General features: G+C 46.4%; 1 protein-coding gene across 5 annotated transcripts in view; it reads right to left on the bottom strand.

The window, feature by feature from the left end:
• Nucleotides 1-19,458, bottom strand: part of ARHGEF25 (Rho guanine nucleotide exchange factor 25) — a 75,522-nt gene that overhangs the window by 42,918 nt on the left and 13,146 nt on the right. Inside the window, exon 1 of one of the 5 annotated variants that reach the window (XM_079966691.1) lies at nt 16,743-17,084. The exons of the other annotated variants lie outside the window; for them this stretch is intronic. Within the exon in view, the coding sequence (XP_079822817.1) occupies nt 16,743-16,833 (91 nt within the window). The 5' untranslated portion in view covers nt 16,834-17,084. Of the gene's footprint in view, nt 1-16,742; nt 17,085-19,458 lie in introns of those variants that run through there. 5 annotated transcript variants of the gene reach the window in all.

Here is a 19,458-nt window from a genome sequence, read left to right as displayed (position 1 = left end):
TTCTGCATTGCAGGGGGTTGGACTAGATGACCCTCAGGGTCTCTTCCAACTCTACAATACTATGATTCTATGTACAATTCTTTGAGAGGTCAGCCTGAAATGTCAATATATAAACAGCATATATAAATAAGACAGAATGAGGCAACTTGCCTCAGGCAGAAGACTTTAAGATACCAATAAAAGAAAAGCAAATTGTCCATTGTCCATTGTTTTGTTTTCTTACCACTGGGTGGGGAATAATTTGGATTGTCTGCCTCAGGCACATGGGCCATTTCTGAGAGGAGAAGTGATGAATGATCATGGGCAACAGTCAATCTAGTTGCATGCCAGAAACTCCAGTTCCTATGCAAGTAACCGCTTAAGAAATCTGATGGATCTCTGTCCTTCCCAGAGAACCCAGGGTGGCTCATGAAATAAATAAAAATACAAAGAATAATAATTATTTTTTACAATCTTCATCAAATTTCAATTAAAATTGAACAGCAGCAATGCTGGACTAGCCCTCATGGTCCCTTCCAATTATATGATTCTGTGTGAACCTCCAAGACAAGGCCTCATCCCAAACTATGCTCCAAAGGCAATATGGCCAGAAAAAAATCATTTATACCCCAGAAGTGAAAAGAAACTCCGGTAAGCAGATTCTTCCCCACCCGCTCTAGACTCTTATATCATATTGGATGGGGCAAAGGGGGTGTGAAGATAGAAGACACAACCCAGCACTCATGGATGGCAAGGCCACACACTAGAGCCAGGATAGCAGGAGGATACGAAAAGGGAAAACAGTGGAGAGATTAACATAAGGTCCCTCCCACAGCCGGCAAGACCATGCCATCACTTTCCTCATTAGATATGTTTATTTTAATGAGGTGGAGGGAATATCTTGCATTATTACAGTGAAAAACAGACAAGCGGGTTAGATATTTGCAGGGACAACCTAAGAATTACGGTAGGCCTCAGAAAGAGACCCACTTACAGAACTTACAGAGTGTTGGTGTTTCCAGAGAGGAACTTAATATTATAAACAGATGTTGGAAACATGTAGCTGGCAACTGATTTATTAAAAATCTGCTGGAATTTCCACAGAAAGGGCAAATCCATATTAAATTAGAGGGCAGGAGATTACAGGCATGTTGTTTGTATTGTGTGGATGCTACCAAAAAAGACCCCAACTTCACCATCACCATGCTGCATGCATGAGCAGCACTGACCCTGCAACAAAGACCCATCTGGAAGCCCCTGAGTCAGACCTTTGGCCTGTCTAGTCAAGTAGGTCTTTCAGACGCAGATTCTTCTCCAAGATCTTGGGCAGAGGAGGGCATTTCCAAGTTCTGCTGACCGAAATCCTCTTAAAATGAAGATGCCAGCAATTGGACTTTCTGTTTAAACAGCATATTCTCCATGGGCTCACCCACATTTATCTTTTACCTCACACTGGGCTCTCCTGGTCTGTGTCAAAGTGCTTTTTTCTTTGCTCTTTAACGCTGAACTGGGATGCGGGTTGCGCTGAGCCACTGAGCCTCTTGGGCTTGCCGATCAGAAGGTCGGCGGTTCGAATCCCTGCGATGACAGGGTAAGCTCCCATTGCTCGGTCCCAGCTCCCGCCAACCTAGCAGTTCAAAAGCACGCCAAAAAGTGCAAGTAAATAAATAGGTACCGCTCCTGTGGGAAGGTAAGCGGTGTTTCCATGCGCTGCTCTGGTGTTGGTGTTCCGTTGTGCTAGAAGCGGCTTAGTCATGCTGGCCAAAAACTAACTGCAGACAAACGCTGGCTCTCTCGGCCTGTAAAGTGAGATGAGCGCCGCAACCCCAGAGTCGTCTGCGACTGGACTTAACCATCAGGGGTCATTTACCTTTAACGCTGAATTTGAACAAATGGCCGTTCAGGTTTTACCACAGAATTGTTTCGTGGCAAAAAAAAAAGGGGGTGGGGTTCTTGAGCTCAGACACTGAGCTTTAAAGTGCAGACCTGTGGCTAGAAACATGACACAAAAGGAAGTCTGGATGAGCCGTTACACTGAGCTATGGTCATGTGTCAAACAGCAAGAGTAGCTGTGAGGATAGGGGAAACCGTGTATGAGGGTGTGTGGTAAAAACTGGTATGACAAGCCTAGCAATGTGAGAGGCAGCTCAGTGGAACAGCATGTGCATCACAGGCAACTTCAATCCCAGAAGACTGGGAAAATCTCCTTGTCTGAAATCCTGACAGTGATTACCAGTCACACAATACTGGGCCAGATGGACCATTGGTGTGATTCAATTTGAGGCAACCTCTTGAGAGCAAGGGGGCAGGCTTATAACTCCTTGGGGTGCATCCTAACCCACCACTCCTGCCCTTTTTCATGTCCCTTTTGTCCCTCAGAACATATTTACATTACAAAATTTTATTAGTTGTATAGCATTTTAAGCGTCTTGGGCTTCTCCCCAAGAATCCTGGGAACTGTATTTTAGTGATGCTACTGAGAATTAACCAGTAGAGATTTCTAGTCCCATTCACAAATTTACTTCCTAGGAGTCCAAGGTACGAGATTGGCTCCATTATTTTCAAATAATGGAGGCCTATAAACAAGACAGGAAAATTGGTTTCCAGGTGGAGAAATCGAAATTAGAAACAGAACTGTTAGAACCCAATACTAAGAATGTATCAAGAATGTATAACTTGCTGCTGAAGTGGAATACAATAGATGAGACAGTGAAGCCAGCCATGATTAGATGGGCACAAGACATAGGTCATGACATTATGTTTGCTGACTGGGAGCAGTTATGGACCACAGGTATTAAATTCACAGCATGCAATGCCTTAAGAGAAAACATTATGAAAATGATTTATAGGTGGTACATGACTCCAGTCAAGCTTGCGAAGATTTATCATTTGCCCAATAATAAATGTTGGAAATGTAAAGAGACTGAAGGTACCTTCTTCCACCTTTGGTGGACCTGCCCAAAGATTAAGGCCTTCTGGGAAATGATTTATAATGAGATTAAGAAAGTACTTAAATGCACCTTCCATAAAAAACCAGAGGCATTTCTCTTGGGTATGGTCGGCCAGTTGGTGTCGAGGAAGGATAAAAACTTTTTTCTGTACGCTACTACAGCAGCAAGGATTCTTCTAGCAAAATATTGGAAGACACAAGAGTTACCCACGCTGGAGGAATGGCAGGCGAAAGTGATTGACTTTATGGGATTGGCAGAAATGACCGGCAGAATCCGTGACCAAGAGAAAGAGACTGTGGAAGAAGACTGGAAGAAGTTCAAAATATATCTTAAGAGCTACTATAAAATTGAGGAGTGCTAAAATGCTAAGGGAGAGGAAGATGTAGAATTACAGCGGTAAATTTTGTTTGATTTAGGGTGAAATTGAAAAGGAGAATGAATTTAAATTTAATTGGTTAAAAGTGTTGTTGAATAATTGTTAAAAATAAAAAAGGATGCAAAAAAGGGAAGGTATGGGGAAGTCCGAGAAAAGAGGCTTATGAAAATAAGGTTAAGAAATTATGAATTTATGTGTTTGTTTGTATGTTGTTTCTGTTGTGTTTTATAAAATTGGAAAACTAATAAAAATTTATATAAAAAAAAAACAAATTTACTTCCTAGGGAATTTCTTTTAAATCTCTTTAATTAAGTCTGTAGTGAAGGTGTTCTCTCAGTGTACCAGTACAAATCCACATTTCCTACACATCCTATCTCTGTTGGAAGGGAGCCTCAGAAGAGCATCCTGCCAAAGCAAACACATGCAAAAAGGTGGATCTGGCACTGAATGAGTGCAATCATCTCTTAAAAATAAATAAATAGAAGAACACTCTGATCACAGAAGAGAGGGATGGAAAATGACCGGGGGGGGGGGGGGGAACGGGGACAGTGTTACCATTCTACCCAGGTCAACTGTACAAAAATAAATAAATGTGTAAACAACAATAACAACAAAAGGAAGTGGCATTCAAATAGATCAAAAGGTATGATGTGGATTACACCTGCAATTCATTTCTCCTTCTTCTTTTGCTGCAGACTATGCTGTTTTGGACACACCTTCAGCAAGTGAAACAATAACTGTTCTATAGGTGTAACATTTGCACAGCAATGGAACCAATTTGCAAGCAGGCTCAGCACATTAAGTTCTAAACTCAAGGGGAGAAAGTTTTTACAGCAGAATCCAGCTGTGGATTGTACTGATTGACCTACAATATCACAAAACACCCCCTGTTCGTGATTTAGTACAATTGTTTTTAACATATCAATTTAAATACTATCACAGAAATATGATGTTTAAGCATGAAATTACAGATGAACATATAAATGGAAGGGGGGAGAGATAGATGGCTGAAACAGCAATTGTTATACTGATATATATCTTTTATACAGTAGTTCAAATTGTAAAGCCTGGTGGAAGCTGGACTTGCCCCCACAGCTGAGGAATTCACAAATCTTTGTTTTCTATTGTGTCTGTCTTCACCATATATGCCAAAATTTCACTATAAGATTGTCAGCCGTCTTTTAATCAGAATATCCTTAATCCATTGCACTACATAGACCAGACAACCCACCCACAGAATTAGGGAGTTACTAAGCAAGGATTTTTTTAAAAACCATTCTTTTCAGCTCTGCCTCCTTGCAAAACAATGTGTCATTTTAAATTTGCATGCATTTAAATGAATTAAAATGCATAATCAGCAGTAGCCCTTTTTCTCCTCAGAGAGGGATGAAAACTCAGAATAGAATAGATATCCTCTGTATCTATGGGATCTCATAGGACACTGAACTTCAGCTGTGGAGTTTTGTGACCTGACCAATGCGCCATTGGCCACAGATACAAAAAGGAAATAGTGGGGCAGAAAGGGAGAAAATAAGGTGGTGGGAAGGGGAAAGATGGAAACAGCAAAGATTTATAATTTCAGATAGAGCAGGGAAGAATATCAAATAAGTCAAAAAAAGAACTGAGAGAAGACCCCATTGCTGACACTCCTACATATGGAAAGGCTGAAAGTCACAGCCACAGTGTAGTAGGCAAAAACCTGTGTGGTCTAGTGGCTAGAGAGGAGGAATAAAGACACCAGCTCAAATCCCTGCTCAGTCACAGACCAGCTAAGCAGCCTTTGGCAAAGACTCTCCTGCCCCAACCCCCTGTCCCCAAACCTCAGTTTTTTCCATCTGGGAATAATTGCAACTCACCTCGCAAATATGTTGAGAAGGCAAAACAGATGAAGACTGCAAAATTCTTTGCACATACAAAGCACTGTGTAATCCGTTGATAATAATAGCAGCGTGACCACCACCATGGATTGAAGAATAGTTTCAAGCTTTTTACTATTGCAGCAAGGAGTAAGGAGAACTGTAGTTTCAGGGGAGATGTGCCTTCAGAGTATTACCAGTAACAGCGCACAGAGGTCAGCTTCAGAGTCACACCAGGTGCCCTCGCTCTACCAAGTATCACAAATGTGAATAGGAAAGCTTTTTAAAGACACAGAACGTATAAGATGCAAACACCCCACAGTTCCATGGAACTCCGCAGGTGTCCATCTTTTAAAAAGAAAATGCAAGCCAGCCCTCCACCTTGACTAATAGGGCTAGAGAGGCAATAATAATTTTTTCATCGGTAGAAGCAACCAAGCAAGAATAAAAGAACCGACTCATGGCTGCGTAATGTCAATTACATATTCTGACATCCTTTAGCCACCCCATCATTTTAAATAGTGTAAACTGCCATGTGATTCTCAGATGAAGTGCAGTATATAAATTTAATTTAATCATCATCATCTTCTTCTTGCTGAACTCCAGCTCCCCCATCAGCCCCTGCCCTGATGGGCATAGTCAGGGATTATGGTAGTCATAACATCTTGCGGGTCACAGGTTATAATTTACACAATTGTTCTGCTTGCATTAAACCACTTTACTCTGGAGTGTGTAAGAGAGAGTGAGAGAGAGAGAGTTTTTGCCAGAATGAAACCAATTTCCTCACAAATATGGTATCTGAATAACTTGCTACAAGTGGAGTTGTGTCCCTGTGCCCCATTCAACCCATTTTTGAAGGTTTGAGGCAGTGTAGATTCTGATCAAGGTCAGAAAACCCATTTACCATGAGTGCAGCTGGATCCAGGCAGGAAAACAAAAGAAAACAACCCAATGGCCATGTGAATAATCCCTTCAGTCCCCTTAGAGCGCCACTTCATTTCCTGCACAGAAGGCCCATATGAGTAGGCAACAGAATGACACTCATAGGTAGAGTGTCGTGCCAATCTGATGTGCGTGATGTATTTCAGATACATGTGCACAGACTGTAAGTACTTTGGGAAGATGTTTATTCATACTGAACTGTCTCCCCATTAATGAAGAGGCATCCACACAATATACTCACCATCTCAATTTTCCCCCAGACCTTCCCACACTTTAAATATGTTTTTACTGAATCACTGTAAAGTCAGAATAGGAAAAGCTCTGCATTTAAAAGGAGAAACGTCCAGGATAACATTGGGTCCACATTTTTTTCTGATGCGGATAAGCTTGAGGTTGTGTCAAAAGCAAGTGTTATCCCACATTTTACAGTACATTTCCTCATCACTTTCCTTACTGCAAAATTGGGGGGCTGAAGCAGATTGTGTAAGACCTCCCAATTAACTATAATTGTACAGCCTGAATTTGCCAGTATGTAACTGAATCTCACCTGAAAATAGCAACGGTCTGGAAGTGCCCTTTATCCCTAATGATTATAAGAGAAAACAGCAGGCCCAATCCCCTCACTAAATGTTTTTTTAAATTGTTTTGATTGAAAGATTTTCATGGATAACAAAGGTACATATAACCAGAGCTTTTTTTCAGCTAGAATTTAGCGTAACTCCATTCTGGCACCTCTCTGGTGGGCGCCAATGCCATTGCCATTACAAAAGAACAAGGGAGCCGTTCATAGTGAATTCTGGCACTTCTTTTTCTAGGAAAACAGCACTGCATGTAACATCTCTGTTTTCAGTTCATAGAGTCCTATCTATAGGTCAGTTACATTTGGGGGGAGACATTGCTATCACAGGCATTGTGAGGTTCAGGGGGGATGAAAGAGGTGAGGAGAGAGAAGCGGGGTAATGATTTTCCTTCTTCTGCATAGCATATGTATTATGGGGTTTTTATGTCACTGTCAAATGGGTAGGTTCTTCATCTGCTCATTTTCCTCTCACTAAAGTTGTGTGACCCTGCTCCTTCCTTCTTTCCCATACCATAAAGGTAAAGGTAAAGGTACCCCTGCCCGTACGGGCCAGTCTTGACAGACTCTGGGGTTGTGCGCCCATCTCACTTAAGAGGCCAGGGGCCAGCGCTGTCCGGAGACACTTCCGGGTCACGTGGCCAGCGTGACATCGCTGCTCTGGCCAGAGCCAGAGCCAGAGCCAGAGCCGCACACGGAAACGCCGTTTACCTTCCCGCTGCTAAGCGGTCCCTATTTATCTACTTGCACCCGGAGGTGTTTTCGAACTGCTAGGTTGGCAGGCGCTGGGACCGAGCAGCGGGAGCGCACCCCGCCGCAGGGATTCGAACCGCCGACCTTTCGATCGGCAAGCCCTAGGCGCTGAGGCTTTAACCCACAGCGCCACCTGCGTCCCTTTCCCATACCATAGGTGCCACCAAAATGGTACAAGTTTCCCTCTAATTTGCTCCCCACCCTGCCCACAATACATTGTTTGAGGTAATGAATTCTCTCTGGTCAGTCATGAAAACAAACTTGCTTGCTTATTACCTTTTCTCCCAAAGTGTTCTCATCCCCAGTTTATCCTCACAATAATCCCGTGAAGTAGGTTAGGCTGAGAGACGGCGACTGGCCCAAGGTCACCCAGTGAGCTTCATGGTTGAAAAGAGATTCAAACCCTGGTTTCCTAGGTTACATTCCAACACTCGAACCATTACACCACCCCAGAGCCTCTTTTGCACTATTTCCATTAACATTCAAACAGAAGTGAAAACAAATTAAAGGTATTTGTAATGTGAACAAGGACTCTGGGTAGCACAGGTTTTGCATCCGCATTACAATCCCCAAGGGAAACAACAGCTGTCTTAAGCCTTACCTGCAGGTGAAGGGAATGCCCAATGAGCAGACTACAATTTAACAAACTCATGCAGGGAATACTCTGATATAGCCACTCAAAACTTCAACAGCCTTGATCTTCTCAGGGGTGTGATATGCACTCCCACAAATAAGTCATAATCAGCAGAGAAGCCATACACGTTCCTGGATAACTCAAACACAGTCAACAAGATTCAGAAATGGGTCTGAGATGCATCCGCAGAATTTGTTGTTGCACTTTAAGGCCCTCCTCCTCTTCCTTCTTGAAGCCATATCTGTTTTCCTGCCATAATTGACTCCTTCTCCTCTTTCCCAGCTTTAACACTGCTTTGCAGTTGTGTCAACCAGCAGATGCTGCATCGGCATCAATGTAGGGGAATGTTGACCTCAGGGAAACATAAACCTTCAACCCTACAGTGCAGATTATTGGCTGGTTCATACCGTGACCAAAGCCTAGTGTGACCTCATCTGCCCAGTACAGAATCATCCCTGGGCATCTGGGAAATAAATCATGATAGTTATATGTGGCCCCTTTGAAAAGACTGATAGGATTGCCACCTGATTTTACTGGCCCCACGCCTGTATCTTGAAAAGTAACTGGGCAAAAAGAAATCCAGCAAACAAAGCCATTCCTGCTGTTTATTGTAACTTTCAAGTTTCAAAAACCATGCACCAATTCGCATTGCAGATTAGCAGGCAGTGGCTGACAAAGTGTGGCTTCCCTAAGGTAACCAAACTAGTTAATGAACTAAGGAACACCACCTGCATGGGCTATGAAGAAGAAAGAACTAGGTATTTTAAATGCAACTATGCATTTAACATCATGTCTAGTTTGGACCTTCACCACTAGACTATATATTCTGACCTTCATGTCAGAATAGCCCTGCCTTCCCAGGTCCAAAGGATGATCCACAGACCTCAGCTCCTATCAGGTTGATAAAGACCAGAAGTTGCACACACTGAATCTCATGGTTTAGAGTAGGCCGCCAGATAAGTTACCTTAAGGTAGAGCAACTTCAAGCACTCTCAACTTCAAATGGCTATAAGAATCTGCTTTAGCAAGAACCCTTTTCCTCTCTATAGAACCATGTGTTAGACCAGCATTTCACATTCTGGTCAAGATGCACATAAGGAAAGCAACTCCTAGGGGCTTTAGAACTTTTGTATCTGCCTAACATGTCTGCCTAATGAATTTTGGAGCAGGCTAGATGGATCTTGGTTTCATTGAGCAAGGAGGTTCACATGTATCACAAACCATCTGAAAGGATGGCAGACACATCCTCAGAGATCATTTTCTGGTTTAAAAAGCCTATTCATCTGTGTCGATCTCTAGACACCTCTTCAGAATACAGGGAAGGAAAAAGTAATGCTAGAAGTAACCACACACACACACAGGTCACCTTTCTATTCTTCTAGACAAAGCTCGGCAAAACTCAAAAGCTTGCACAGTCCTTCACCAAAATAGCTTGGGAAAGGGCTATGGATCAGCGGGAGAATCATAAAATCATAGAGTCAGAAGGGAACCCTGAGGGTCATCTAGTCTAACCCCTCCTGCAAAACAGGAATCTCAACTAAAGCATCTATGACTGATGACCATCCAACCTCTGCCTAAAAACCTCCAGTGAAGGAGAGGTTTGTATGTAAAGTTCCCAGATTCAATTCCTGGCATTTCCAGGTTAAGTTGGGGCTGACCTGTCTGAAACCCTGGAGAGCGGTCAGTCAGTTTATACAATGCTGAGCTACATGGACCAATGGTCTGACTTGGTACATTTATTATTATTTCATTTATTAGGACTGATACTGCACAGCTGGTCTGCTTGCTACAGCTACTTTCTTTCTTCATCACATGGCAGTTCCATGTTCACTGTGGCAATCCAAATGGCGGTTTCTACTCATCAGACAAGCTTTCTATACAATCAGCATGATGACCCAAATAAATGGCTGTTGCAAAAAGGGGTCTTGTGCATTAATCCTTATTACATGGCAGCTTTTGCCAGGTTATTCCTTTATACCAGGCTTCCTCAACCTCGGCCCTCCAGATGTTTTGAGTCAGTCAACAATTCCCATCATCACTGGTCCTGCTAGCTAGGGATCATGGAAGTTGTAGGCCAAAAACATCTGGAGGGCCGAGGTTGAGGAAGCCTGCTTTATACTATGAAATAAAGGGACCAGCGTTCTGAATTATTTACTGTTTACAGCAATAGCTTTGGAAGGATGGAATGTGGGGTAATAAGAAGAGCTGTTTCCATTTCATCCAGACTGCTAATAGCATCCAAATCCACTCCTGTCTGGGACAGGAATTGTAGAAGCTTCTGGGAGCCTGGGAGGAGGATACCCACCAGAGTAGAGAGAGGAGACAGAGTAAGGCCAATTCTGAAGCTGACAAACAGGTTCAATGGAGAAGAGAGATACAAATGCCTATAATGAGATTACTTGGCCATCATATCTCAAGATCAAGGTGCTTCTAGATGGCCTGTTTATTGAGCCTTCATCCTGATTTTTTAGTGAGATTAGACAACTTTGGCTAATTAAGGAGCTTTCATTCCGATTTGTTCGCAGGAAAGTTAAATGACATTGCATCAAAGAAAGTGTTATCACATTTTCCACCGAATTTTCCCATCACTTTCCATATCACAGAAAGTCTGATCTTGAGGGAAACACGTTTGCTGTGCTAGACTTCCTAACCAGCTATATACTTGTGCAACATGAATTTGGGTGGCATGTGATTTAATCTCACCTGAAAACAGTGACAGCCTGGCTATGCCTTTACTAAGGTTTAGTTAACATGTTATCTATCACCTTGCAACCACCTTGCAGCACTCACCCTCAAAGTGGCTAAAGAACTGGTGAAAGGGTTGGCTATTCTCCCAGATTTTCACTGCATGCTAAGGGGCAAAGTAAGGATTCTAATCCATGTTTGTGGCAGCAGGTATGGCACTTAGTGGGTGGGAGTTATATTCTGAATCAGTTAACACAGAGCAAACAGGAGTGGTATTGGGTAGAAAGTATTAGGTGCTCCTGGCTCCAATCAGCAGATCTTTGCCCAGTTGGAATTTTCATCCTGCTCAGGCAGTCTGGCTCCTCGCTGGCAAAATGCAAAGGGAGTTATACTCCAATTCTGATACTTCAATTCAATGCTCCTTCCCCAGAGATAAGTAAAACCAATAAATACTAGCTGAAAAGAACAGCCAAAAGTGAATAAAGTGGTTGGCGCAACTCTCCTAAGGGGTAATGTTATAAGATTTGGGACTAATTAGTTGAAGGGGAAAAGTTGAGTGATAGAGGTGAACAATTATGCATGGTGTGAAGTAAGCAGATATGGAGAAGTTTTTCCTCCCTCTCTCATAATATAGGGAAGCCAAATGTTTGGAAGTTCAGGACAGACAAAATGAAGTACTTCTTCACACCACAAACATAAACTAAAGAATTCACAGGCTGTGGTGATGGCCACCAATTTGGATGGCTTTAAAAGGGATTAAACAAATCCCTGGAGGATAAGGTTATCAACAGTTACTAGTCATTGTGACTATATTACCTCCAGAGGCAATATGCTAGAAATCACACGAGTGCTGCTGTTCTCTTGCAGAAAGATGCACGAGAGAGGCCTTTGGCCTGATTCAGCAGGGCTCTTCTTCTGTTCTCTCATAACCTGAATTCTAATGCATTAAACTCCACAGAGGTAGAGAGAAGTGCTGACTGATAATTCACTGCAACCCAGCCAGACCATGTTGGCTGCCTTGGCAGAAAGGTGGTGGTATAAAAACACAATTATTTGATTAATGATGTTCCTTTTCTTTCTCTATTTAGGGTTGACAGAAGAAACACACAGGCACACACCCTATCCCCAGAATGGAGTTTCTAAAACGAGAAATGCCAAGCCTCGGGCCTGCCAAAAACCTGATACTGTCTGACTTGGAAACTCTTCCTTCTATTTCAGATCATGTAGCTGTCTTAATGTGGAGGAACAGACGCTCTGCACAAGCTCAGAGTCCCTGCCTTCTTCATGAGACCAATTCCCGGATCTAAGCCCTGGCGATACCTGGCTTGGCTCAAGCCCTGAAACCTCCTCACACTAGGCCTCACAGATTTTCCACTCATTTTGCAGCGTTCACCACAGGAAATGTTTCCATGCCTTGTTTGCTGAGGCCATGGGTGAGGGAGCAGGGAGGTGGGGAGAAAAAGAAGGGGGCAATGTATATCAAGTGCTCCCCCCCCCACCGCCCGATCTGGGAGCAGCTCCAGCCATATCTAAACTGGGGGAGTTGTTGGTAACCGGAGCAGCCAGCTGCAGCGTGAATGGTGAGTCACGGAAGCCTGGGCAGGGGCCAGGATTTATTCCAGGGTCGGATTCTCAAGGAACATCCTGTGGTGCGGAGCAGGCAAGAGGAGCTGGTCTGTCCCGCCTACTCACCCTCATCCTTCCACAATGCTTAATTTTTAAAGTAAGGGGTGCAGAGTCTTAAGCTTGGCTGAAATGTGTCTGCCCCAGATCCCACGACATGCACCAGAACTGGCTGCAGTCACTCCAAGTTTGAGAGAAGGCATACTGAACATGCTTAAAGGCACTCTTTCCTCAAACCTGCACTCCCAACACAGAGCTCCTCTCTCTGAAATTTAACAACAACAACGATACCAGGAGGTCTAAATGTGGGGGGGGGGCCCTCCTAGATAAGAGTGCCCCCTTTTTCCTCAATGGAAGCTTAGCTTGCCTCTCACTTGATCTGTTACCATGGTTAGGGGGCTTGGGAATGTGGAAGCAATGGACACTTCTGCCAGTTAACTGTGGGAAAAGGGCATGGACAACCACCTCTGATCTCTGAATCAGGAAGAGGAAATTAATACCAGCTTTTATTCCTGCTTCTCCACAAGTCCCAACTGCTCTCTCAGAGATGGGAACAGAAGTCAGGCTTCCTGGATCCCACAGTTTCTGTTCCAGTTTCACTAAGGACCACAGCCACCATCATTACAGTTGCTCATCAGACCCAAGAGGCCCAATTCCAATCCATTCAAATCAAAGAAATCGGGCAGCAACCAATTTTGGGAACCCTTGGAGGCCCAGTGGAAATGGAGCAAAGAACTTGAAAAGGAAAACCCACAGAACATCTGGGAATGAATGAAAAGATACAAACCCAACATTTGGGATAAGAATAATCACAGTGCTACTTACAGGTGTAGGTGCACTATATCAGCATGTATGGATGCGGGTGGTGCTGTGGTCTAAACCACAGAGCCTTGGGCTTGCCAACCAGAAGCTTGGTGGTTCGAATCCCCGCAACGGGGTGAGCTCCCGTTGTTCAGTGCCTGCTCCTGCCAACCTAGCAGTTCGAACGCACATCAAAGTGCAAGTAGATAAATAGGTACCACTCCGGCGGGAAGGTAAACAGTGTTTCCGTGCACTGCTCTGGTTCGCCAGAAGCGGCTTAGTCATACTGGCCACATGACCTGGAAGCTGTCTGCAGACAAACGCCAGCTCCCTTGGCCAGTAAAGCGATCTGAGCGCTGCAACCCCTGAGTTGTCCGCAACTGGACTTAGCGGTCAGGGATCCCTTTTACCAGCATATATAACACTCTTAAAAAAATAAAAATCCACACCTCTCTCTGGGAGTTATTTAATACTGTTATTTAATACCAACCAAATGTTCATCTGTTAGAGTCTGAGCATAACAATAGAATTAAGGTGGGGCTCCCCCCAAATAAGTCACTGGTGCCAGAATTTATTACCTTTGGAGGGGAGTCAATACCCAAGGAGAAAAGCATCCAGAATAAGATTCTACTTAAATTCCACTTTGGTGCAATGGATAAGAGTGCTGGATTAGGATCTGAGAGACCAGGGTTCATATCCCGACTTGGCCACAAAGCTCACCAAATGAGCTTGAGCAAGTCTCTGTCTCTCTGCCTAATCTACCTCACAGGACTGTTGGGAGGATAAAGTTGGGGGACAGAAGAACCATGTACACCTCGCTGAACTTCCTGGGCAGAAGACATGAGAAGACTCTCTAGGGCCAAGTATAGGATCACAGTTCACACAGGCACAGAACCTTTACATTCATATATAATATGGATATACAACTGTGCATCTTGCTCTGTTCCACACAAAAATAAGCCCAGTGTTCAAATTGTATCATTTCAGAGGATTCTCCATGAGGCAAGCTTCACAGAAACAAAGGTAGCTGCTTTATATAGTGTCAGATCATTTGTCCATCGAGCTCACTAAGTGCCAGTGGCTCTCCAGGGTTTTAGACAGGATTCTCTCCAAAATGTACCTGGAGATGCAGGGCACTGATCCTGGGAACTTCTGCATGCAAAGCAGATACCCTTTGCCACTGGGCCTTTCGCAGGCTTCCTTTGAATGTGCAAGGGAGGAGTACCAGGTGTGCTGTAGTGTGCACTCTCATCCAGAGGGACCTTACAGGCCTGGACAGGACCCTACATGGACAGGGCACTGCTGCACTGCTTCCAAGCACATGGGCCCAGAATCCTCTGCAACATCCTGAGGTTCTACATGGCAGGCTGCAAGCCTTTAGGAGGGAGTTCTAGACATAACGGTCAGCAAAGGAGTTATGTGTAAGAAGAGATGGTGCTTATCCTCCACCCACACTTGCAAGCATGGGTGTATCCAAGAGGGGGCAGGGGAGCAGCTGCTCTCTGCCTAAATCAAGTAAATAAATAAAAATACTTAACTGAAGTCCTGCTCCCCCAACACAAAGCCTGCCCCTAAATCCTGGCTAGGCCCATGCTCACAAGCAGAGAATCAATGGGGAAAGGATTCACTGAAATAAAAAAAAACCACAGGCACAACCAGTGCCATAGCCATAGTGTGCATTTGCGTACACACTATCTGGGAACCTCAATGGCACCCCTCTGGAGGCTTGACCCGGGGCAAAAAACCCAGCTGTGCCCCCCATAGCTATGCCTCTGCATAAGGATCAGCAAAGGAGCTATGTATAAGAAGAGATTGTGGTTATCTTTAGTACTGCACAAGACCCTTAATCTCAGGGTCAGGTTGGGTAAAAGATTCCTGCATTGCATGGGGTTAGACTAGATGACATCCATGGTCCCTTCCACTTCTACAGTCCCATGATTCTATACCTACACATACAAGATCAGCTTTAACTCTTAGAATGCCAGGGATACAGCTCGTGGCTCTACACCACCTCCATCCCCACCATACCACTACAGCTCCTCAGGTCATAACCCTTTCATTTCCCCATCACCAAGCTTAATGGCTTTCAACCCTAACCTAGACTTTCTGGGCAATGAAGTCCAGCTGGAAACAGAGGCAGTAGCAAGCAGTGGGGAAGTGACGGCACCCAACAGCCAGCCCCTGAAGCACACCATAACCCCCACCCACCCCTTCTGCTCAGCAACTCCTGGAAGGCTGGCTTGGCATCTCCACATACCAAGTGCTTTGTAATCTGCGTTGCTCCTGTTTTTAAAACGTGTCCATGCACAGTGTGCTGTACACTCTCTCCAGCCTGCACACAGAGCATGGCACACCAAAAGGGTATCAGATCCCAACACACAGCTCCATCCATTCACAGCCTGCTAGATGTGCATTCACAGGCACAAAGGACAAACAAACACACATGCACACCTTCCTCCTGCTCAGCTTTTTCTACACACATGCAAACAGCCCCCCCACATAGTGTGTGTATCTCTCTTCTCCCACACACACACTCTCTCTCTCTCTCACCCATGCACACACATCATCTGTGTGCACACAGCCTCCCACAAGCATGGTGGAACACAAAAACCAATGTACACAGAGATGCACACACAGCTCCCCAAGAGATGCGTGAAGAGTTCTAATTCACAAATACCTCTGCAACTCTAAATACACTGTTTTGCTGCACACAGAATCACAATCATGCACACACAGAAGCAGGGATGCTCTCTTCTGCATGATGTATGCATATTCATATATGCTAAAAATAATACTTGTGTACAGAAACTAGGACCAGAACCCACAGAATGCACAATCACCCTTCACTTTTTCTCTCACCTCTGTCCCCACCCACCCCCAATTTGGCAGCCGTTTTCCAAATGTTCCTGATTCTTGCCAGAAACTTTTCCCAGCACCTCCCCACCCACCCCCACCTCACTCCATCTTCCTGTGAGCACCCATCAACTCTGGCCACAAGGGAGTGGCACCTCTAAGATGAGCTTGGCACATGCACAGACATTGTGTTGTGCCATTCCTTGCTTGAAATCAAAGAAGCTGGAAGCAAAAAGTGGAAGGCTAGTATAAAGGGGAGGGGGTGATGTCAACGAGAGACACCATGAGGGGAAAGCCATCCCTCAGAGCCTCGGCACCGGTGAACCGCAGAGATGCCCAGCATAGAAAGCAAATGCCCTTTAGTGCCAGGGGCTAGCAGGAGATGAAGATGTCCCAGCCACAGGGGCCTGAGAGTGGCTCCAAAGAGATGGCAGCAGCCAGGAGCACCAGGTGAGGCTGCCCAGCAGGGAGGACGGACAACGCCCATGCCCTGCTGCTTGATGCTGGTGCCCACTTCAGGAAGCAGTGCTGGGTTATCCGGCAGGTGGCACCCACCCAGGGGGTGGGCAGGGGAGAGCGGGCTCGCATTCTGCAGGCAGAAGGGCAGAATCAGGGCCCTGGCCGTGCCAGAGAAAGTGGACGGGGGGGGGGGGGAGAGGGAGAGGGGAGGGAGCAGCGGCGCTGCCAGGACCACCCGCCCCACCCCACTCACCTCGCGCCCGGGAGGGGCAGCAGCTGCACTTGGCCAGGACTTTGCGGAACAAGTGGTGGCAGGCGCAGCCTTGCTGGCTCCCGCCCCTCATGGTGCCGCCCGGCCGCGCTGGGCTCTGTCACCCTCTGTGCCAGCCATGGAGCAGGGGCAGCGCGGCGGCGGCGGGCCGGGCGGGGAAGGGAAGGGGGCCCGCGGGAGGGGGCGACTCCCGCCACCGCAGCCCTGCGCTCAGTGACAGAACAACAGGGCTGGGCTGGTGCTGCCCAGGGCGGGGAGGAGCCTCTGCAGCTTCTCTCCCGCCGCCACCCCCAGCATCTCTGCCTCCCTCCTTCTGTCTTCACCCAGATCTCCAGAGCTTCCCAGAGCCAGGCCGCCGCCGCCGCCGCCTCCACCCCCCGCCCGCCCGCTCCCGCTGAGCCATTGCAGCAGTGGAGCCTGCAGCGGGCGAGGGGGCGGCCGAGCTCTCTGCGTCCCCCGCCAACCTGGAGGCGAGCGAAGGGTAAGGCCGAGCGGGAGGCGGCGGGCAGAGATGGGAGAGGAAGACTCCGTGGGCGCAGCGCGGGGTCAGGAGCTGGCAGCCACGATCGTGCCCGCATGGGGGAGAGAGGAGAGAAGGAACAAATCAGAAGCGGGGTTCCGCACGTACAAGGAAAGGGGGGGGGGGCGAATATTCAGAAAGCACAAAGTTAGCGAATGCCCAGGAATGGGCAACAAACAACTCCTGCCTTTAGGCTGCGGGGGTTCAGCACCGCTGCATTTTGTTTCCGCAGGCAGACGGACACACACACAGGATCAGGGTTCCATAAATAGATGTGGGAAGAGCCAGGCAGACCGACTCCCACCCCCAGGATCTATCCCATATTGAGATGGCCTCCTTGCACAGCTGTTTCCTGTCCCCAGTGTGCAAGGGTGGGTGAATGGGTGCTGGGTGGGAGCTCAGGGCTGCTTGCAAATGTTCCACGTTTCCTACGCAGAAAGCAATTCCACCCAGGAAAACAGAATGCATGTGGAAACAGTCACATGGCAATCACACACACACATTCGTTTTGTGATGTGCACAAATCAGGAGTGCTGCGTTTATGAGTTCCAGGTTCAAGTGAAACAGATACATGTGGCACTTGGCCAAGTCAGGGTGGTGGTTAAGAGTGTCAAACTAGGACTGGGAAAATCCAGCTTCAAATCCTTGCTTAAGCACAAAGTGTGTCACTAACTCTTAACCTACCTTGCTGTGAAGTTAAAATGACGGTGTGTGGGTGGGTGTGTATGCCACCATGTGACACAAAAGTGCTTGGTGAGTGTCTGAAATGTTGGCTGCATTATAAAACAGTCCCAGTCCAGTGCACGGTCTGTTAATTCTTCTTTTCATTATATGAAGACACAGAACCTCATTCATCTTTGGCCACCATGTCCATGCTTTCACACAGAGGGGTGTGTGAGAGCTCATTCCCTGCCACATGCACTGAACCACCCTCCCCTAACAACATGTATGGGGAACAGAATTCTATTTCCCTCATGACCAAGGATGGACTCCAAATCCCATCAGCCCTAGCTAACTTAGTCAAGAGTCAAGGATGATGGGAGCCATAGTCCATCTACATTTGAAGTCCACAAGTTCCCTCTCCCTGCCTTAGAGAGTTTAGCTGAAGCATTTGGCCTTATACAAGCTGCTTGAGTATTCACCTGAAGACATTTCCTAGCTTCTTAGCATCAGCACAATGCAATGGCTAGTGCTGGCCTTGGGAGAATGGGCTGCCCAGAGGCTAAATCTCTTCCCAGGGGCACTTTGAACCTGCCCAACTCAATTTCACATTTGTTAGGCTGGTTTACACAAGCAGTCAAATGAGGAAATACCGCATTTTTCGTCCCATAGGACGCTCTGTCCCATAGGACGCACCTAGTTTTTTTGGGGGGAAATAAAGGAATTTCCCCCCCCCTTTATTTCCCCCCAAAATCCAGGTCGTCGAACAGCGGTATGGCGGCGCTCCGCCTCCACGCTGTCCCCCGAGCTTGTGGAGCTGGCGCTGGAGCTGGAGCACGCTTCTCCCCAGTGCCAGCCTCCAAACCAGGTCAAGGAACAGCGGGATGGCTGTGCCTCCCCGCTGTCCCCCGAGCTTGTGGGGCTGGCCGATGTCTGCCTGAAGCGCAGGGCGTGCTGCTTCAGCGCGCCCCACGCTCCGAGCAGCAGGCTGCTATCCGCAGCCTGGGGAGCCCTGCGGGAACTCCTGCAGGCTCCCCAGGCTTGCTGATAGCTTCCTGAAGCCTGGAGAGCGAGGGGGGTTGGTGCGCACCGACCCCTCTCGCTCTCCAAGCTTCAGCGAAAGCCTGTATTCGCCCCATAGGACTCACACATTTCCCCTTCATTTTTGGAGGGGAAAAAGTGCGTCCTATAGGGCGAAAAATATGGTAGGTTTGGACAGAACCTTTCCCCCCTTGTGCATTTTACTTGCAGGGATAAAATTCCTTAGATAAGGAAGCCTTCAGAAAGGACATCCTTCACCTGCAATTTGATGTGGTACAATCCACTCTACCAACTCAGCATTCTAGGGCCCTTTTCTGTCACTTTAAATCCAAAAATATTGGGGGAGACAAGGACAGGCTTCTTGTGAGCATTGCTTTCAAGGCATAGCTCAAAGCCTGCCTCTTTTGTTTTAAGATCTCAGGAACGGTTGCTTCTTACTGCTATTGATACTGGCAAAAGGCAAAACAACCAGAGCAG

Source organism: Podarcis cretensis (genome assembly GCF_951804945.1).
Source record: "Podarcis cretensis genome assembly, chromosome: 2".
NCBI lineage: Eukaryota > Metazoa > Chordata > Lepidosauria > Squamata > Lacertidae > Podarcis > Podarcis cretensis.
This window is presented reverse-complemented; position numbering and strand designations above follow the sequence as displayed.